Genomic DNA, 14,624 nt, shown 5'->3' with positions numbered 1-14,624 from the left:
AGGAAGCAGTTTCCTGCATGAGCGTTCAGGAGCGGAAAAGACTGCAAAAAATTGTGACCACTGCCCAGTCCATCACCGGCTCTGACCTCCCCACCATCAAAGGGATTTATCGGAGTCGCTGCCTCAAAAAGTCAGCCAACATCATCAGAGCCACACCATCCTGACCACACACACATTTCACCATTGCCGTCAGGAAGAAGGCACAGGAGCCTGAAAACTGTAACATCCAGGTTCAGGAACAACTTCTTCCCGACAGCCATCAGGCTATTAAACACGACAACAAATAAGCTCTGACCTACAACAGACTATTATTATTATTGCACTATAATTGCTTGTTTTTTGACTATGTGTGTATGTGTATATATACACAGTGAACTTTTTTTCTCTCGTTTATGATGACATATTCTGTTGTGCTGCAGCAAGTGAGAATTTCATTGTTCTATCTGGGACACATGACAATAAAAAATTCTTGACAAAATGCATGACTCCACACTTTGATCCTCAAAAAGGTGCCAGGTTTTTGTTCAGATTCACGGGATAGGGCAAGAGGGAACTCTCAGCTTGTGGTTTGCCAGACAGCTTCTGTGACCATGCAGTTCCCTTTCTGTAATGCACAGAGGTGCCAGGAAAATGCACTTAAATCTTGAGTGAGAACTGAACCCACTTGTTCTATCAGAACAAGGAGTGCTTTAGGTCAGTTTAGTTTATTGTCACGGGTACAATGAACAGTCTCCTCCCCTTCCCACTGGCCACTTTCATTTCACTGCACATCTCGTATGTGTATGTGACAAATAAACTTGACTTGACTTGACTTGACTTTTGTTGCGTGCTAACCAGTCAGCGGAAAGACAATACATGATTACAATCGAGCCATTTGCAGTGTGTAGATATGTGATAAGGGAAAGTTCTGAGCAAGAATAGTCCGAGGGTCACCAATGAACTAGATACAGGACTCTCACTTAACTTTTTTTCTCTGTTGCCAGCCGGGCAACCTAGGCAGCTTTTTAGGTTGCCAAATGACAATTTAAGTGGTCATTTAAGATGGCTTGCATGACGCATGCGATAATGTGCTCGGATGAAGTGTGTAATTACCAGTAGGAATTATGCCCAATGAAGCATTCACATATTATTTCTGCTTCAAATAAAGTCACAAACTAAACATATTCACCAATCAAGACATGATATATACCACAATGACATGCAGCAAAATTACAATACAGTATCTCATCTCTTTTTACACGTTGCAATGAATGCAATTTCTATTATTTCTTTCCACTTCCAAACAAAAATCTGGTTGGATTATTCAGCGTATGATCAACCTCGGTGAGACCAAGTGCAGGCTTGGCGATCGCTTCACACAACACCTCCACTCAGTTCGCAATAACCCACCTGATCTCCCGGTGGCTCAGCACTTCAACTTCCCCTCCCATTCCGAATCCGACCTTTCTGTCCTGGGCCTCCTCCATGGCCAGAGTGAGGCCCACAACAAATTGGAGGAGCAGCACCTCATATTTGCTTGGGTAGTTTACACCCCAGCGGTATGCAAATTGGCTTCTCCAATTTCAGGTAGTCCTTGCTTTCTCCCTCCTTCCCCTCCCATTTCCAGCTCTCCCACAGCCTACTGTCTCTGCCTCTTCCTTTCTTTCCGCTCCCCCCCCCCCCACCTCCCCCCCCGACATCAGTCTGAAGAAGGGTCTCGACCCGATTTGTTGCCTATTCCTTCGCTCCATAGATGCTGCCTCGCCCGTTGGTTTTATCCAGCTTTGTCTACCAACGGGATCCCACCACTGGCCACATCTTCCCATCTCCTCCCCTGTCGGCTTTCCGCAGAGACTGCTCCCTCCGTAACTCCCTGGTTGATTTGTCCCTTCCCATCCCAACCACCCCGTCTCCTGGCACTTTCCCTTGCAACTGCAGGAAATGCTGCACTTGTCACTTTACCTCCCCCCTTGACTCCATTCAAAGACCCAAGCCGTCCTTCCAGGTGCGGTAGAGGTTCACCTGCACCTCTTCTAACCTTATCTATTGCATCCGCTGCTCTACATCGGTGAGACCAAGCGTAGGCTTGGCGATCGCTTCGCCCAACACCTCCACTCAGTTCGCAATAACCAACCTGATCTCCTGGTGGTTCAGTACTTCAACTCCCCCTCCCATTCCGAATCCGACCTTGCCGTCCTGGGCCTCTTCCATGGCCAGAGTGAGGATCACTGTAAATTGGAGGAGCAGCACCTCATATTTCGCTTGGGCTTACACCCCAGCGGTATTAACATAAACTTCTTCAATTTCAGGCAGTCCCTGCTTCCTCCTCCCCTTCCCAGTTCTCCTTCAGCCCACTGTCTCCGCCTCTTCCTTTCCTCTTCCCCCCCCCCCCACCCTCACATCAGTCTGTAGAAGGGTCTCGACCTGAAACGTCGCCTATTTCCTTTGCTCCATAGATGCTGCCTCACTCGCTGAGTTTCTCCAGCATTTTTGTCTACCCATTCACACAAGTTCTGTTATCCCACTTTCCTCACCCACTCCCTACACATTATGGGCAATTTTACAGAGACAAGTTAACTACAAAGCCAATGCGTCATTGGGATGTGAGAGGAAACCTACATGCTTGCAGGGAGAATGTGCAAATTCAACACAAACAGTGCCCGAGGACAGAATCGAACACAGATCCCTGGCGTGTGAGGCAGCAAGTCCACCAGCTGTGCCACTATATTTTGTTTTCCAACACACAAAAAATTATACGTTGATAACTTTGGTTACTAAAAAAAAAGAAACTATCCGTTTTCAGTCTTAAATCTCTAAGTGAAGCTATGTCCCCCTTTACAGCTACTGTATGCTTTAATTCAGTTCAAGACTATGGGGTAGTACATTGGCCATAATGTTGCTGCCTGAATTTGCCAGAGACACGGAATTGATCCTGAATATGGGAGCTGTCTGTTTGGAGTTTGCTCCTCTTCCCTTTGATCGCAGGGGTTTTCTCCGGGTGCTCTTGTTTCCTTCCACATTCCAAAGGTGTGCAGGAACCTTTTCAGACCCTTTTTAAATATATATATATTTATATAGTTATATATTCATATATATAAAATACACTGTTTTGTTTTCTCGTTTATAACATTGTTTACAGAGTACTATGTTTACATATTCTGTTGTGCTGCTGCAAGTAATAGGCCTTTTTCACGGGGCGACTTGACGCAAGATGTAGCCAGAGTGAAGTGGTCGTGGTCTAGCATGATATCACACGATATAACGGGGGGGAAGGGGGGGGTAGACAAAGAGTTCCCACGGTACTCGGCATTTCTGTTATTTGTGCGAGTGACTTGTCCATCTCCCGAGCTTTCCCGTTAAATCTTGAATGACATTGTAAACTGTCAAGTGTAATTAAATCATCACGTGGCACAAATGATGTCACTTTTTTTTTCACACACTATAAATATCCTCCCTTGGTTGAATTGGTATATACACACACAAAGCAGAGTTTTACTGTGTATGTGGGAGAGGGGTAGAAAGAGACGTACACTCACAGAGGCAGAGCCTCTCAGCCTGTGTGAGAGGGAGGGAGGGAGAGAGAGAGAGGCACACACAAGGTGGATGTGAAATCTCACCTGCCTGTTTCAGTGACAGACACCCGCCGCCAGTAAATGAAGACACCCCCATCTGTCTCCCCCTCCTCTCCCTCGACTCCCCCACCTTTCCCTCCCAACTCCAGTCCCGTCCCGACCCCCTGGGAAACTGAAGGGAGCAACAATTAACTGCTGCCTGCCCGCTGAGTTAAAGAGTTCCCACGGTAGTAAGACGATGTTAGTTGCGCCCAAGTTTAAATTTCCAACGTGTGTTTCAGAGTAAATCAAAAACTGTCTGAATCAGCAAGTTAGACACAAAATGCTGGAGTAACTCAGCGGGCCAAGCAGCATCTCTGGAGAAAAGGAATAGATTCCATTTTTGGTCGGGACCCTTCTTCGGGATGATTGTAGGGGGGAACTGGAAGCAAGAAAAGACCGGGTCAAATCAGGGCCAACAACAGATGACCTCAGCAGGGTATTTTGAAGAGGGGTCCCAACCCGAAATGTCGCCTAACCCTTTCCTCCAGAGATGCTGCCTGACCCACTGAGTTACTCTAGCACTTTATGTCTATATTTGGTTCCCTGATAGGCCAATTGTTGGCTAGGGATAGTGTGATCCCAAGAGGGAACCAGCGTTGCAAACCTTGGACTGGTTAACCGACATTTACTGGGGGGGGGGGGGGGGGGGGGGGGGGGGGGGGGGGGGGGGGGGGGGGGGGGGGGGGGGGGGGGGGGGGGGGGGGGGGGGGGGGGGGGGAGAGAGAGAGAGTGTAAGTTACCTAAAATTAAATAATTCAATGTTCATAGTGAACACAGACACAAAATGTTGGAGTAACTCAATGGGTCAGACAACATCTCTGGAGAAAATGAACAGGTGGCGTTTGTGTCTATCTTCGGTAAAAACCAGCATCCTCAGTTCCTTCCTGCACAATGGATCTCAGTGTCAAGTCTCTGAATCCCGTTGGCAGGCCATTCGGCCCACAGCCCGCCCAGCGATGACTAACCCATGTCACAGGGGGATGGTGTGATGCCGGAGTTAGACAGAGCTTGATTAATGTTACGGTTGGGGAATGGGCCATAATATGGGCAGGGAAACGCTGTTATTCATGATGCCCCCTCCGCTCTTTCCCAGCTGTTCTCAATCGCACCCCAGGCCACACAAAAATTTATACTTTAAGAAGGAATACACGGAACATTTAAACTCAGAACGCTTCTAACAGAGTGAGCCATGTGAGCACTTTGATCATTCTCCCTGTATTTGCATTTGACAAAATAGTCGGAAAAAAATGTTTAAAAGTGCTCATACCTTTTGCTATGCCTAATTGGCCCTTACCTCTCCGAAAATAGTCTGATATTCGTAGGTGAAATGTCACCAACAATAATTGATTCTGTTATTAATTGACTAATAATTGACTCTACTAGCAATTTATTAAATCTGACTACATGCGGCACAGTGGTATAGTTGCTGCCTCACAGCCCCAGAGACCGGGGTTCGATCCTGACCATGGGTGCACCGGTTTCCTCTCACACTCCAGAGATTACAGGTTTGTAAGTTAATCGGCTTCGGTAACATTGTAAAATTGTCCCTGGAGTGTATAAGAATAGGTGGTCGGCGCGGACTCGGTGGGCCGAAGGGCCTGTTTCCGCGCCATATATCTAAAATCTGAAGTTAGGTAACGTCTAAAGGAACTGCAGATGCTGGTTAATACGCACAAAAGGACACAAAATGTTGGTGTAACTCAGCAGGCAAGTCAGATATGGGAAGAAAAACATAAAAAGCTGCAGTAAGTCAGCGGGTCAGGCAGCATCTCTGGAGAAAAAGAATAGGTGGCGATTCGAATCGGAACCCTTCTTCAGACATCCTAATCGGAATTGAGTCTGAAGATGTGTCTCGTCCCGAAACATCACCTATTTTTCTCCAGAGATGCTGCTTGACTCGTTGAGTTACTCCAGCTTTTTGTGTCTGTCTTCGTTTTAAACCAGCATGTGCAGTTCACTCCTTTACACGGGTCTCTGGAGAACATTGATTGGTAGCGTTCCGGACCCTGCTTCGGAAAGGCATCGATCGCTGGTCGGCGAGGACTCCGAGCTGTATCTCTCAAAGAAGTACATGTGAAAAATTTCTCACGGACCATAAAAATGCGGGACCTTTCAGTAAAGTACCTTTTAAAGAACATAGTTATTTTCTTGAATCTCATTAACATAACGCATGAATAAGTTGATGTCCATATGCGGATGCAAATATTTATTTTTTAAATTCAATCCCACAGAAGACAATTTTTACTCACCTTCTGTCCCCTCTGTCCAGCTTCCGGGTTCACCGTTCGCAGGAGTTCCCACGGTACACGCAAGAGTCAGTACGGATATCGCACTGGCCACTACGTGCATATAATGTTGCAATGTTCAACCACAAGTGTACAAGTCACTCTTGGAGAAATTCAAGCTTGTTTGAATTTTCTCCCGAGTCACCAAGTTACACGAGTACCTGCGTTAGCGCCATGGTGGTCCACGGTGGTCCACGAATGCCGTACGGTTATCGCAAGAGGTTCCCACGATGTTCAACTCTGGTTAACTCTTACGTCAAGTCGCCCTGTGAAAAAGGGGTTTAAGGATTTCATTGTTCTAACTGGGACGTGAGAGAATAAAACATTCTTGACTCTTGACTTATGTCGCTAATGTGTGGGATAGAACTAGTGTACGGGTGATCGGTGGTCGGCGTGGACTCGGTGGGCCGAAGGGCTTGTTTCCACGTTGTATCTTTAAATTAAACCAACACTAAAACCAGAGCAGATCTAAAGAAGGGTCTCTACCCGAAACGTCACCCAATTTCTTCTATCCAGAGATGGTAGCTGCTCCATGAAGTTACCCCGCACAATTAAAGCATGGAATAGTTCTGTACCTTTTGCATTGTGGGAGATCTGATGGAGAAAGTGGCCGACGCCGACCAGTTGCCATGGCAGTGCGCATGCGCAGGGCAGCACATGCGCACAACCACGGCCGATGATGTGCTGGCTGTCATTGTGCGCATGTGCAGGTTGAGGATGTGCAGGCCGCGGCCGGTGGATGAGGAGTGAGCGGAGACCCGAGACCCGAGACCCGAGACCCGAGACCCGGACATGGATACGGATGGCGGGCGGAGACGGAGAGTGACACAGAGGCAGAAATAGAGAGGGGGCCCGCTCAGAATTAAACGATAGGTGTCCCGGATGCTCGCCAAGCCAGGCAAAATGGCATGGCATTTAGGTAGCCCGGCGGCACTTTAGGTTGCCATTGGCACCCGAGCAACCATTAATTTCGAACCCTGAGATAGTAGTTCAGCACTGCTTTCTGGTTGTGGTAGAATGATTCATTTTTGTGGTGCAATGGATGATTGCTGCTGATTAGAGGTGACTGCTGTTTAACAAACTTACAAATTAGTCCCGTGCAACTTTGGGTTGATTGCATTAGTCGAAACAGGGTGGATCAAGTGAAGATTGCAATCTTCCACCCACTGTTTTGGGTGGAGATGAAGAAGGGTCTTGATGCAGGGACTGGGGTGTTCCTTCTGCTTGATTTGCTTGAGATGCAGGGAGGGTCTTTTTATTGGCCTGTTTCCTTTATCATCGTTACTGTTTTGCATATCTTTAATTCATTTGTTCTATATCTCTCTACATCACCGTCTATATCTGTCGTTTCCCTTTCCCCTGACGCACTGAAGAAAGGTCTCGATCCGTATGTCACCTATTCCTTTTCTCCAGAGATGCTGCTTGAACCCGCTGAGTTACTCCAGCTTTTAGTGTCTATCTTTGGTTTAAACCAGCATCTGCAGTTCCTTCCTACACATTTCTTCGAATTCATTCATTTGAACCCTGCTCTTGCATGAAATCAGCTTAGTTTATTGTCACGTGTGTGTACCGCGGTAAAGTGAAAATCTTTTTGTTGCGTGCTATCCAGTCAGCAGAAAGACAAAACATGATTACAATCAATCGATTTACAGTGAATAGATACATGATAAGGGAATAAAGTTTGTGCAAGGTAAAAAGCCAGTAAAGTCCGGTCAAGTCTAGTCAGAGCGACATCAAAATAGCTAGATAGTTGTTCAGGACTGCTCTCTGGTTGTGGTAGGATGATTCAGTTGCCTGATAAAAGCTGGGAAGAAACTGTCCCTGAATCTGGAGGTGTGCGTAATCACACTTCTATATCTTTTGCCCGATGGGAGAGGGGAGAAGAGGGAGTGGCCAGGGTGCGACTCATCCTTGATTTTGCTGCTGGTCTTGCCGAGGCAGCGTGAGGTGTAAATGGAATCAATAGAAGGGCGGTTGGTTTGTGTGATGGTCTGGGTTGCCTCCACAACTCTCTCATCCTCATCCTTTAACCAGTTTCCCCGCCTATGTGTGAAAAGGCAGAGGAGATGGAGAATATGCGCATCAGGGAGGTGAAATATATCTGTTAGGAATTTACTGCTGAAGTTAAAGTGATGTGCAAATCCCTTGCAGTCATTCATAACATATGCAATGCAAAAGCCACGTTCATGTAAATACTAACTTTTCTTTCCATTCCAGAGAGAAGATCCAGTGATCACATCGACCTGACCGGGTTAATTGGAGTCCCTCTACCCCCATCAGTTGCATTCATCACTGGATTTGAAGGCTTTCCAGCATACAGCTTTGGGCCCGATGCAAACATTGGGCGACTTACCAAGACCATGATACCTCAATCTTTCTACAGAGACTTTGCGATCCTTGTGACTATCAAGCCAGCCAGTGACGATGGTGGGGTGCTCTTCGCCATTACTAATTCCTACCAGAATATCATTTACTTGGGAGTGAAACTAACTGCGGTTTTGAATGGCAACCAGCAAATAGTGCTATTTTACACAGAATCAGGTTCTCAGACTTCGCAAGAGGTTGCTTCATTTAAGGTGTCGTCAATGACAAACAAGTGGACGCGGTTTTCCTTGTCCATTGAGGGCGACTTTGTTACATTGTACATGGACTGCGATGAATATGAGCAGAGCCGCCTCAGCAGATCAGCTCGAGCATTATTTTTCGAGCCAAGTTCAGGAATTTTCATTGGGAATGCCGGCGGAACAGGACTGACCAAGTTTATTGTAAGTGACCGGGGAGGGGGAATTGTAATAAAAGCTGAAATTATGAATGTTTGTCACTTTAACTGATGATATTGGTGACATATTATCACCAATGATCTCAGTTAAAAAAATGCTGCACCACCAAATGTTTAATGTTTAAGGAAGAACTGCAGACGCTGGTAAAATCGAAGGTAGACACAAAATGCTGGAGAAACTCAGCGGGTGAGGCAGCATCTATGGAGGGAAGGAATTGCCAACGTTTGTCTCGACCCGAAACGTCGGCAATTCCTTCTCTCTATAGATGCTGCCTCACCTGCTGAGTTTCTCCAGCATTTTTTGTCTACCAAATGTTTAATTACCTGGTTTACTAATCTTTTCATTAGAAATCAGATCTGGATATTTATGCGGAAAAGTTAGTGGTACTGAAACAGACTGAAGTGGGGTTTGGATTTGAAAGGCCACTTTGGTGTGGGGGTGGGGGTGGGGGGGTCAGTTAGGAGCAGCTTAACCGTTTTTAGAAATGGGGAATGGTGTTGGAGTGAGACTTGTGAGCAACGCTCAAAACAATGCGTGCGCCTCCCAAATCGCTCCCCTCTGCTAAATCTTGCACCCATTCCCAACCGTTCCATTCCTTTGGAATCATACACTCTCCACTTCCAAACTGTGCACTCCTCCAAAACCGGATGATCCACTCCTAACCCGGCTCCTCTCCCTGTAATCATTGCACCTCGCCCCTCTACCTCGTCAAACATCTTTCATCCTGCTGCCAGCCACACCATCCCTCCAAAATCATAAACCCCCTCAATCAAATTAACCCCTCACCCCGAAGTCATACCATGCCTCTGCACACACCCCCATCTGAAATCACGCCTCCCACTCCCAAATTACCCCCTCCCTCCAAAATTGTAATCCTACTCTAAAACCATCCCCTGCACCAAAATGGCTCTTCAAATCCAAGACCCACCAGCTTTCTGTGACTATCTCCCTTTCTGAGAACCAGGAATGAGTGTCTGATCCGTGGTTACCAGTTGCCCAGATTGTTGCCACACTGAACATTCCCACCAGGAACTGACAGGTCACATACAGCGGTTAAATACTAGAAACGATTAAATACTACCACAGCCCAGGTTAATCCATGCTTCCATCTTCCAGGCACTTCATCTGATTGTAAATTCTGCTGCCTCTATCCCTACTTGTATTAAGTTCGGACTGTCCAATACACTTTTGCACGCTAACCTAGGGTGGCTCCCCACCACTGAATGCTCTCATTTTAAAAATCATGCCCACCACGATTGAACGGAGAAGTAGACTTGATGGGCCGAATGGCCTAATTCAGTTCCTATCACTTATGACCGGATGACCTTGTATACTTGTGCTCAAGTACGTGGTTGTCCTCTAATGCCACTCTTCTGCCTACTCTCCACTGATTGGACGCACGTGGAAAAATGAGCACAGCTTATACATGAATGGATACTTTATTGTCACATGTGACAAGTTACAGTGAAATCTTTAGCTTGCTTACCCAAGGTATGCAAATAGTCGCTACATAAAGGGCACCGACAAAGTTACAAAGTATCCCCGCGCCAGATCCACCTTTGGCCTGCCTCCTGGTGGTCCCCCCACGTTGGTTCTTCCTTTGTTCCTCCCTCCCACCACCCCCGGCAGCGGTGTCCTCGGTTCCACGTGGTCCGTCATCATCCGTCTGTCGACGCCATCATCGACCGGCGCACCGACCTCTCCGCTGTCGCTGCCGGGCCCACTCCAGGCACCCGTGGCGGCATTTGTGCTGTAGAAGACGCTACTTTCCCTGGTAAACATAAAAATGCCTCAGATTATATGCTGCTTCAATTTAGAATTTCCTTGGTGTATAGGGCAGCAGAAAATGGCAAAAGTTTAACATTCATCCAGAATCCTGATTACGGTTGAAGTATATATTCCCCCAGTGCAGCCAGTGACCTTAAATTGACCCTAATCTGCTAACCAGCTTTCTTCCCCACTGTTAGCAGAAAGTTAGCATTTTGTTAAAAGTTAAAATGTATGCCAATTTTTAAATGAACCGAACCCACTAATTGGCATTCACTTCCCTGCCTTTGGCCCTGGTGTGCCTGCCTGCCTGTGGAGCCAACAGTTGGCCAGGGATCATAATAATAGGTCTGGCTTAAAAATACCTTCCTGATCTTCTGTACACTTTAGCTCCAGTTTTAAGGTAATAGAAACAATTAAATGTAAATGATGCACGGTGGTACAGCAGTAGAGTTGCTGCCTTACAGTGCGAATAGGGTTGCCAACTGACCTGTATTAGCCGGGCCATCCCATATTTTGGGCTAAATTGGTATGTCCCGTATGGGACCGCCCTTGTCCCGTATTTGACTACTACTACTCAGGTTGAGGGGACTGTTGGGTCAGAGCGCCATGTCCGGCCCCGCCTCACCCATCCCGACATAGTGCATCCCATGGAGTGCAGCAGCAGCGCCTCGCCCGTGGCCCCGTCGGTCGGCAGCCCAGCCAGCTGTCCAACCTTCGGGCCTTCGATTACTGCCGACACCACTACCCCTCCTTCTCATGGCCGATCATCGGTTCATGAGTTGGATGAGGTGCCGGACTTTATGAGCGAGGTCGCGCGGGCCAAAACTCCTCAGCTGGCCCACCGGCTGGGCTTTGTGTGCAGTCCAGCACCCGGGCCAACTCATTATTCACCCAGCCACAGCCTAGTCGGTCACCGAATTGCCGTCGGGAATTTGTCCCTTATTTTGACCTTTTGTCCCTTATTTGGGACTGAGAAAGTTGGCAACCCTAAGTGCGAGAGACCCGGATTCCATCCTGACCACGGGTGCTGTCTGTATGGAGTTTGTACATTCTCCCCGTGACCACATGGGGTTTCTCCAGGTGCTCCAGTATCCTCCCACACTCCTAAGCCGTGCAGGTTTGTAGGTTAATTGGCTTTGCTAAAAATTGTAAATTGTCCCTCATATGTAGGAAATTGCTACTATATGAGGAACGTTGATCGGTGCGGACTCGGTGGGCCGAGGGGCCTGTTTCCGCGGGCTGTAGGTCTGAACTAATCTAATCAGAGAAAAATCAACCTGACACGTCACCCATTCCTTCTCTCCAGAGATGCTCTCTGTCTCGCTGAGTTACTCCAGCTTTTTATGCTTTTCTTCGGTTTAAATCAGCATCTGCAGTTCCTTCCTACATTCTCTTCTGCTGGTCAAAAGGGGGGCCCCTTTAGCAGCAGGGTGTAGAGTGCTGCAGGTCACTGGTCACCAAGAACATGTCCAGGCAAGTTGGAGAAGTGATGAAGCTTTTTGTCACTCCCATCTGTTCAGACTGTGAACTCCAGCTCCTTACCTCCCTCAGTGAAAAACCATTCCTCCATTTCCCCTTTAATCCCACAATTATTCAAAAATCCCACATATTTGACCAAGATAATAGGCCCTTTCTATGTTATCTAGGTCCCCTATAATTGTATACACCTCAGTACAACCTCTGCAGTCTCTTCTGCCCAAAGGAAATCAAACCCAGCCAACTCCAGATTTCTTCTTCCCAGCTGTTATCAGGCAACTGAACCATCCTACCCCAACCAGAGAGCAATCCTGAACTACTATCTACCTCATTAGCGACCCTTGGACTATCCTTGATCAGACTTTACTGGCTTTACCTTGCATTAAACATTGTTCACTTATCATGTATCTGTACACTGCGAATAGCTTGATTGTAATCATATATTGTCTTTCTGCTGGCTGGTTAGCACTTTAGTTCAGTACTCACCTTGTTCTCCCACATGGCCAGTATCTATAGAAACCCAGGAACTGCTCATTCATTTATATTAATATTGTGGTGGTTATGTGAATGAGTTGCTCTCTTTCTCCCTGGCACAAGAGAGGTGCACCTCACATGGCAATCCAGGGTCTCTGCAAATCCTGCAAACACATTGAGACACTTTATAAATACACGTTTTCTTTGTCTAAGAATTTCTTTTATCACATATGTTACGACAACGAACAGAACATTTTTTTTTACAGATGCTCAGCCTGTATTACACAGGGCGACCACTGTGCTGACATTGTTGGCATGGGTCCTTGTTTAGAGAACTTGTCCAAACCTCAAAGTTGGCCCAAGCTCAGCTCAGCATTGGCTTTGATTTGTCCACCTGCACTCCATGACCCAGTGGTACTCGGGCTTGGTGCTTCTGATGCACTAACTTTCTGTGGTAACCCTCAGATCTCCACAGCTCAAAAGCACCCTTTCGTTGATGCCTTGAGAACAGCATGTACTAGTTGCTCTCCAGGACACATGGTTCACAAATGTCATCAGCTTGTTGCTGAGAGCATCAAAAGATCTGCAGCAAACGAGTTCAGTGTGTCTTTTCATTGATGAAATTCAATCCAGTAAAATAGTTAACTACAGCAGAGGGGGGAAGATTATCGTTTGAGGGCAGCAAGAATGGCAACGGTTGGTTCAGTTCTCCTCTTAACTTGAGTTTCAGCAGATCAGCGAACCTGATCAAGACCCGCAGCTTAATCAAGGACGAGTCACACCCTGGCCATTCCCTCTTCTCCCCTTCTCCCATCAAGCAAACATCAGCCATTCCTTCTCTCCAGAGGTGCTGCCTGTCCCGCTGGGTTACTCCAACTTTTTGTATCTATCTTAGGCAAAAGGTATAGAAAACGCACACCTCCAGATTCAGGGACAGTTTCTTCCCAGCTGTTATCAGACAACTGAATCATCCTTCCACTACCAGAGAGCAGTGCTGAACTACTATCTACCTCAGACTTTGCTAGCTTTAAAGCTCCTTGCACTAAACGTTATTCCCTTATCATGTATCTATACACTGTAAATGGCTCGATTGTAATCATGTATTGTCTTTCCGCCGACTGGTTAGCACATAACAATAGCTCTTCACTGTAGTTCGATGGACGTGACAATAAACTGTACTGTAGAGTGTGAAGCCTATTGTACCTGCACCAGGACTCTGATGGTGCTGTCCATTTCTCTTGCTCTTTCCCCATAGCACATTTTTATTTTCCTTTCAAATATATCAGTCTCTTTTGACCAGCCAGCTCATTCGACCATATCATACAATAGATTTTTTTTCCCTCTCCTCTGAGCCATTTGCAAATATCCTTCAATAGAAGTCTCCACGTCGCTCTCCATTCACTGAAATAGATTCACAATTTTAACTCTTTCAAAATCATCTACTCATTTTTCGAGCATTTACTAATTCACCATTAAACCCTTTTTGCATAAAGAAGAGTAAATCCAGCTTATTTTCATTCTCCAAAGTGTGGCAGGCTTTCATTCTGAACCTCATTCCACCACATTCCAAAGGCATGCAGAATTGTAGGTTAATTGGCTTTGGAACAATGTCCTTGGTGTGTAGGATGGAACTAGTGATCACTGGCCGGCCCGGGCTCGTTGTATCTCCAAACTAAACTCAAGGTTCAAGGCTCACATTTATTTGTCACATGCACCAATTAAGGTACAGCGTAATGAGTTACCATGCAGCCATAAAAACCTCCACTGCCCTCTTCCAGCACCTTGACATTCTTCCCCAAAAGTGCTGTCCAGAACAGGCCACCAGACTCCAACCTGGAATAAACTAGTCATTTATAAAGGTTTGGTAGAACCTTCCTGCCTTTATATTCTCTGCCTCCGTTTATTAACCTTGGACTCAATATGTTCTATGATATGCAAGATATACCCATTTAATGGGGACGTCTTCACGACGTTTCATATTTCCCAATAAGCAAAATAATTTTGGGGGATACTCAGTTGTAGTGATAACTGAACCAACAGGCCAGTCATGGTGGACCAGGTATTCCATATCATATCACACTCCTCCAACCAACCTCTCTTGCTTGGCACCATAGTGCAGGTATAGCTCGCAGATCTAAGCTTCATGGTCAAATGAACACTTCTGGCAAGAGCATTGGGTTTATTCTGTAGCCCCCTTCTTGGGTTTGGTCTGATTTGTTTGACGCAGGTCAGGAGATGGCAGGGAG

At 46.6% G+C, this 14,624-nt stretch overlaps 1 protein-coding gene across 4 annotated transcripts in view; it reads left to right on the top strand.

The window, feature by feature from the left end:
- The window catches only part of LOC129696582 (collagen alpha-1(XVIII) chain-like), a 294,981-nt gene that overhangs the window by 102,840 nt on the left and 177,517 nt on the right, over nt 1–14,624 (top strand). For all 4 annotated transcript variants that reach the window (XM_055634627.1, XM_055634629.1, XM_055634628.1 and 1 more), the window contains one exon: nt 8,096–8,643. In XM_055634627.1, coding sequence (XP_055490602.1) covers nt 8,096–8,643 — 548 coding nt within the window. The remainder of the gene's footprint in view (nt 1–8,095; nt 8,644–14,624) is intronic.

The sequence above is a fragment of the Leucoraja erinacea genome, chromosome 4 (genome assembly GCF_028641065.1).
Source record: "Leucoraja erinacea ecotype New England chromosome 4, Leri_hhj_1, whole genome shotgun sequence".
NCBI lineage: Eukaryota > Metazoa > Chordata > Chondrichthyes > Rajiformes > Rajidae > Leucoraja > Leucoraja erinaceus.
This window is presented reverse-complemented; position numbering and strand designations above follow the sequence as displayed.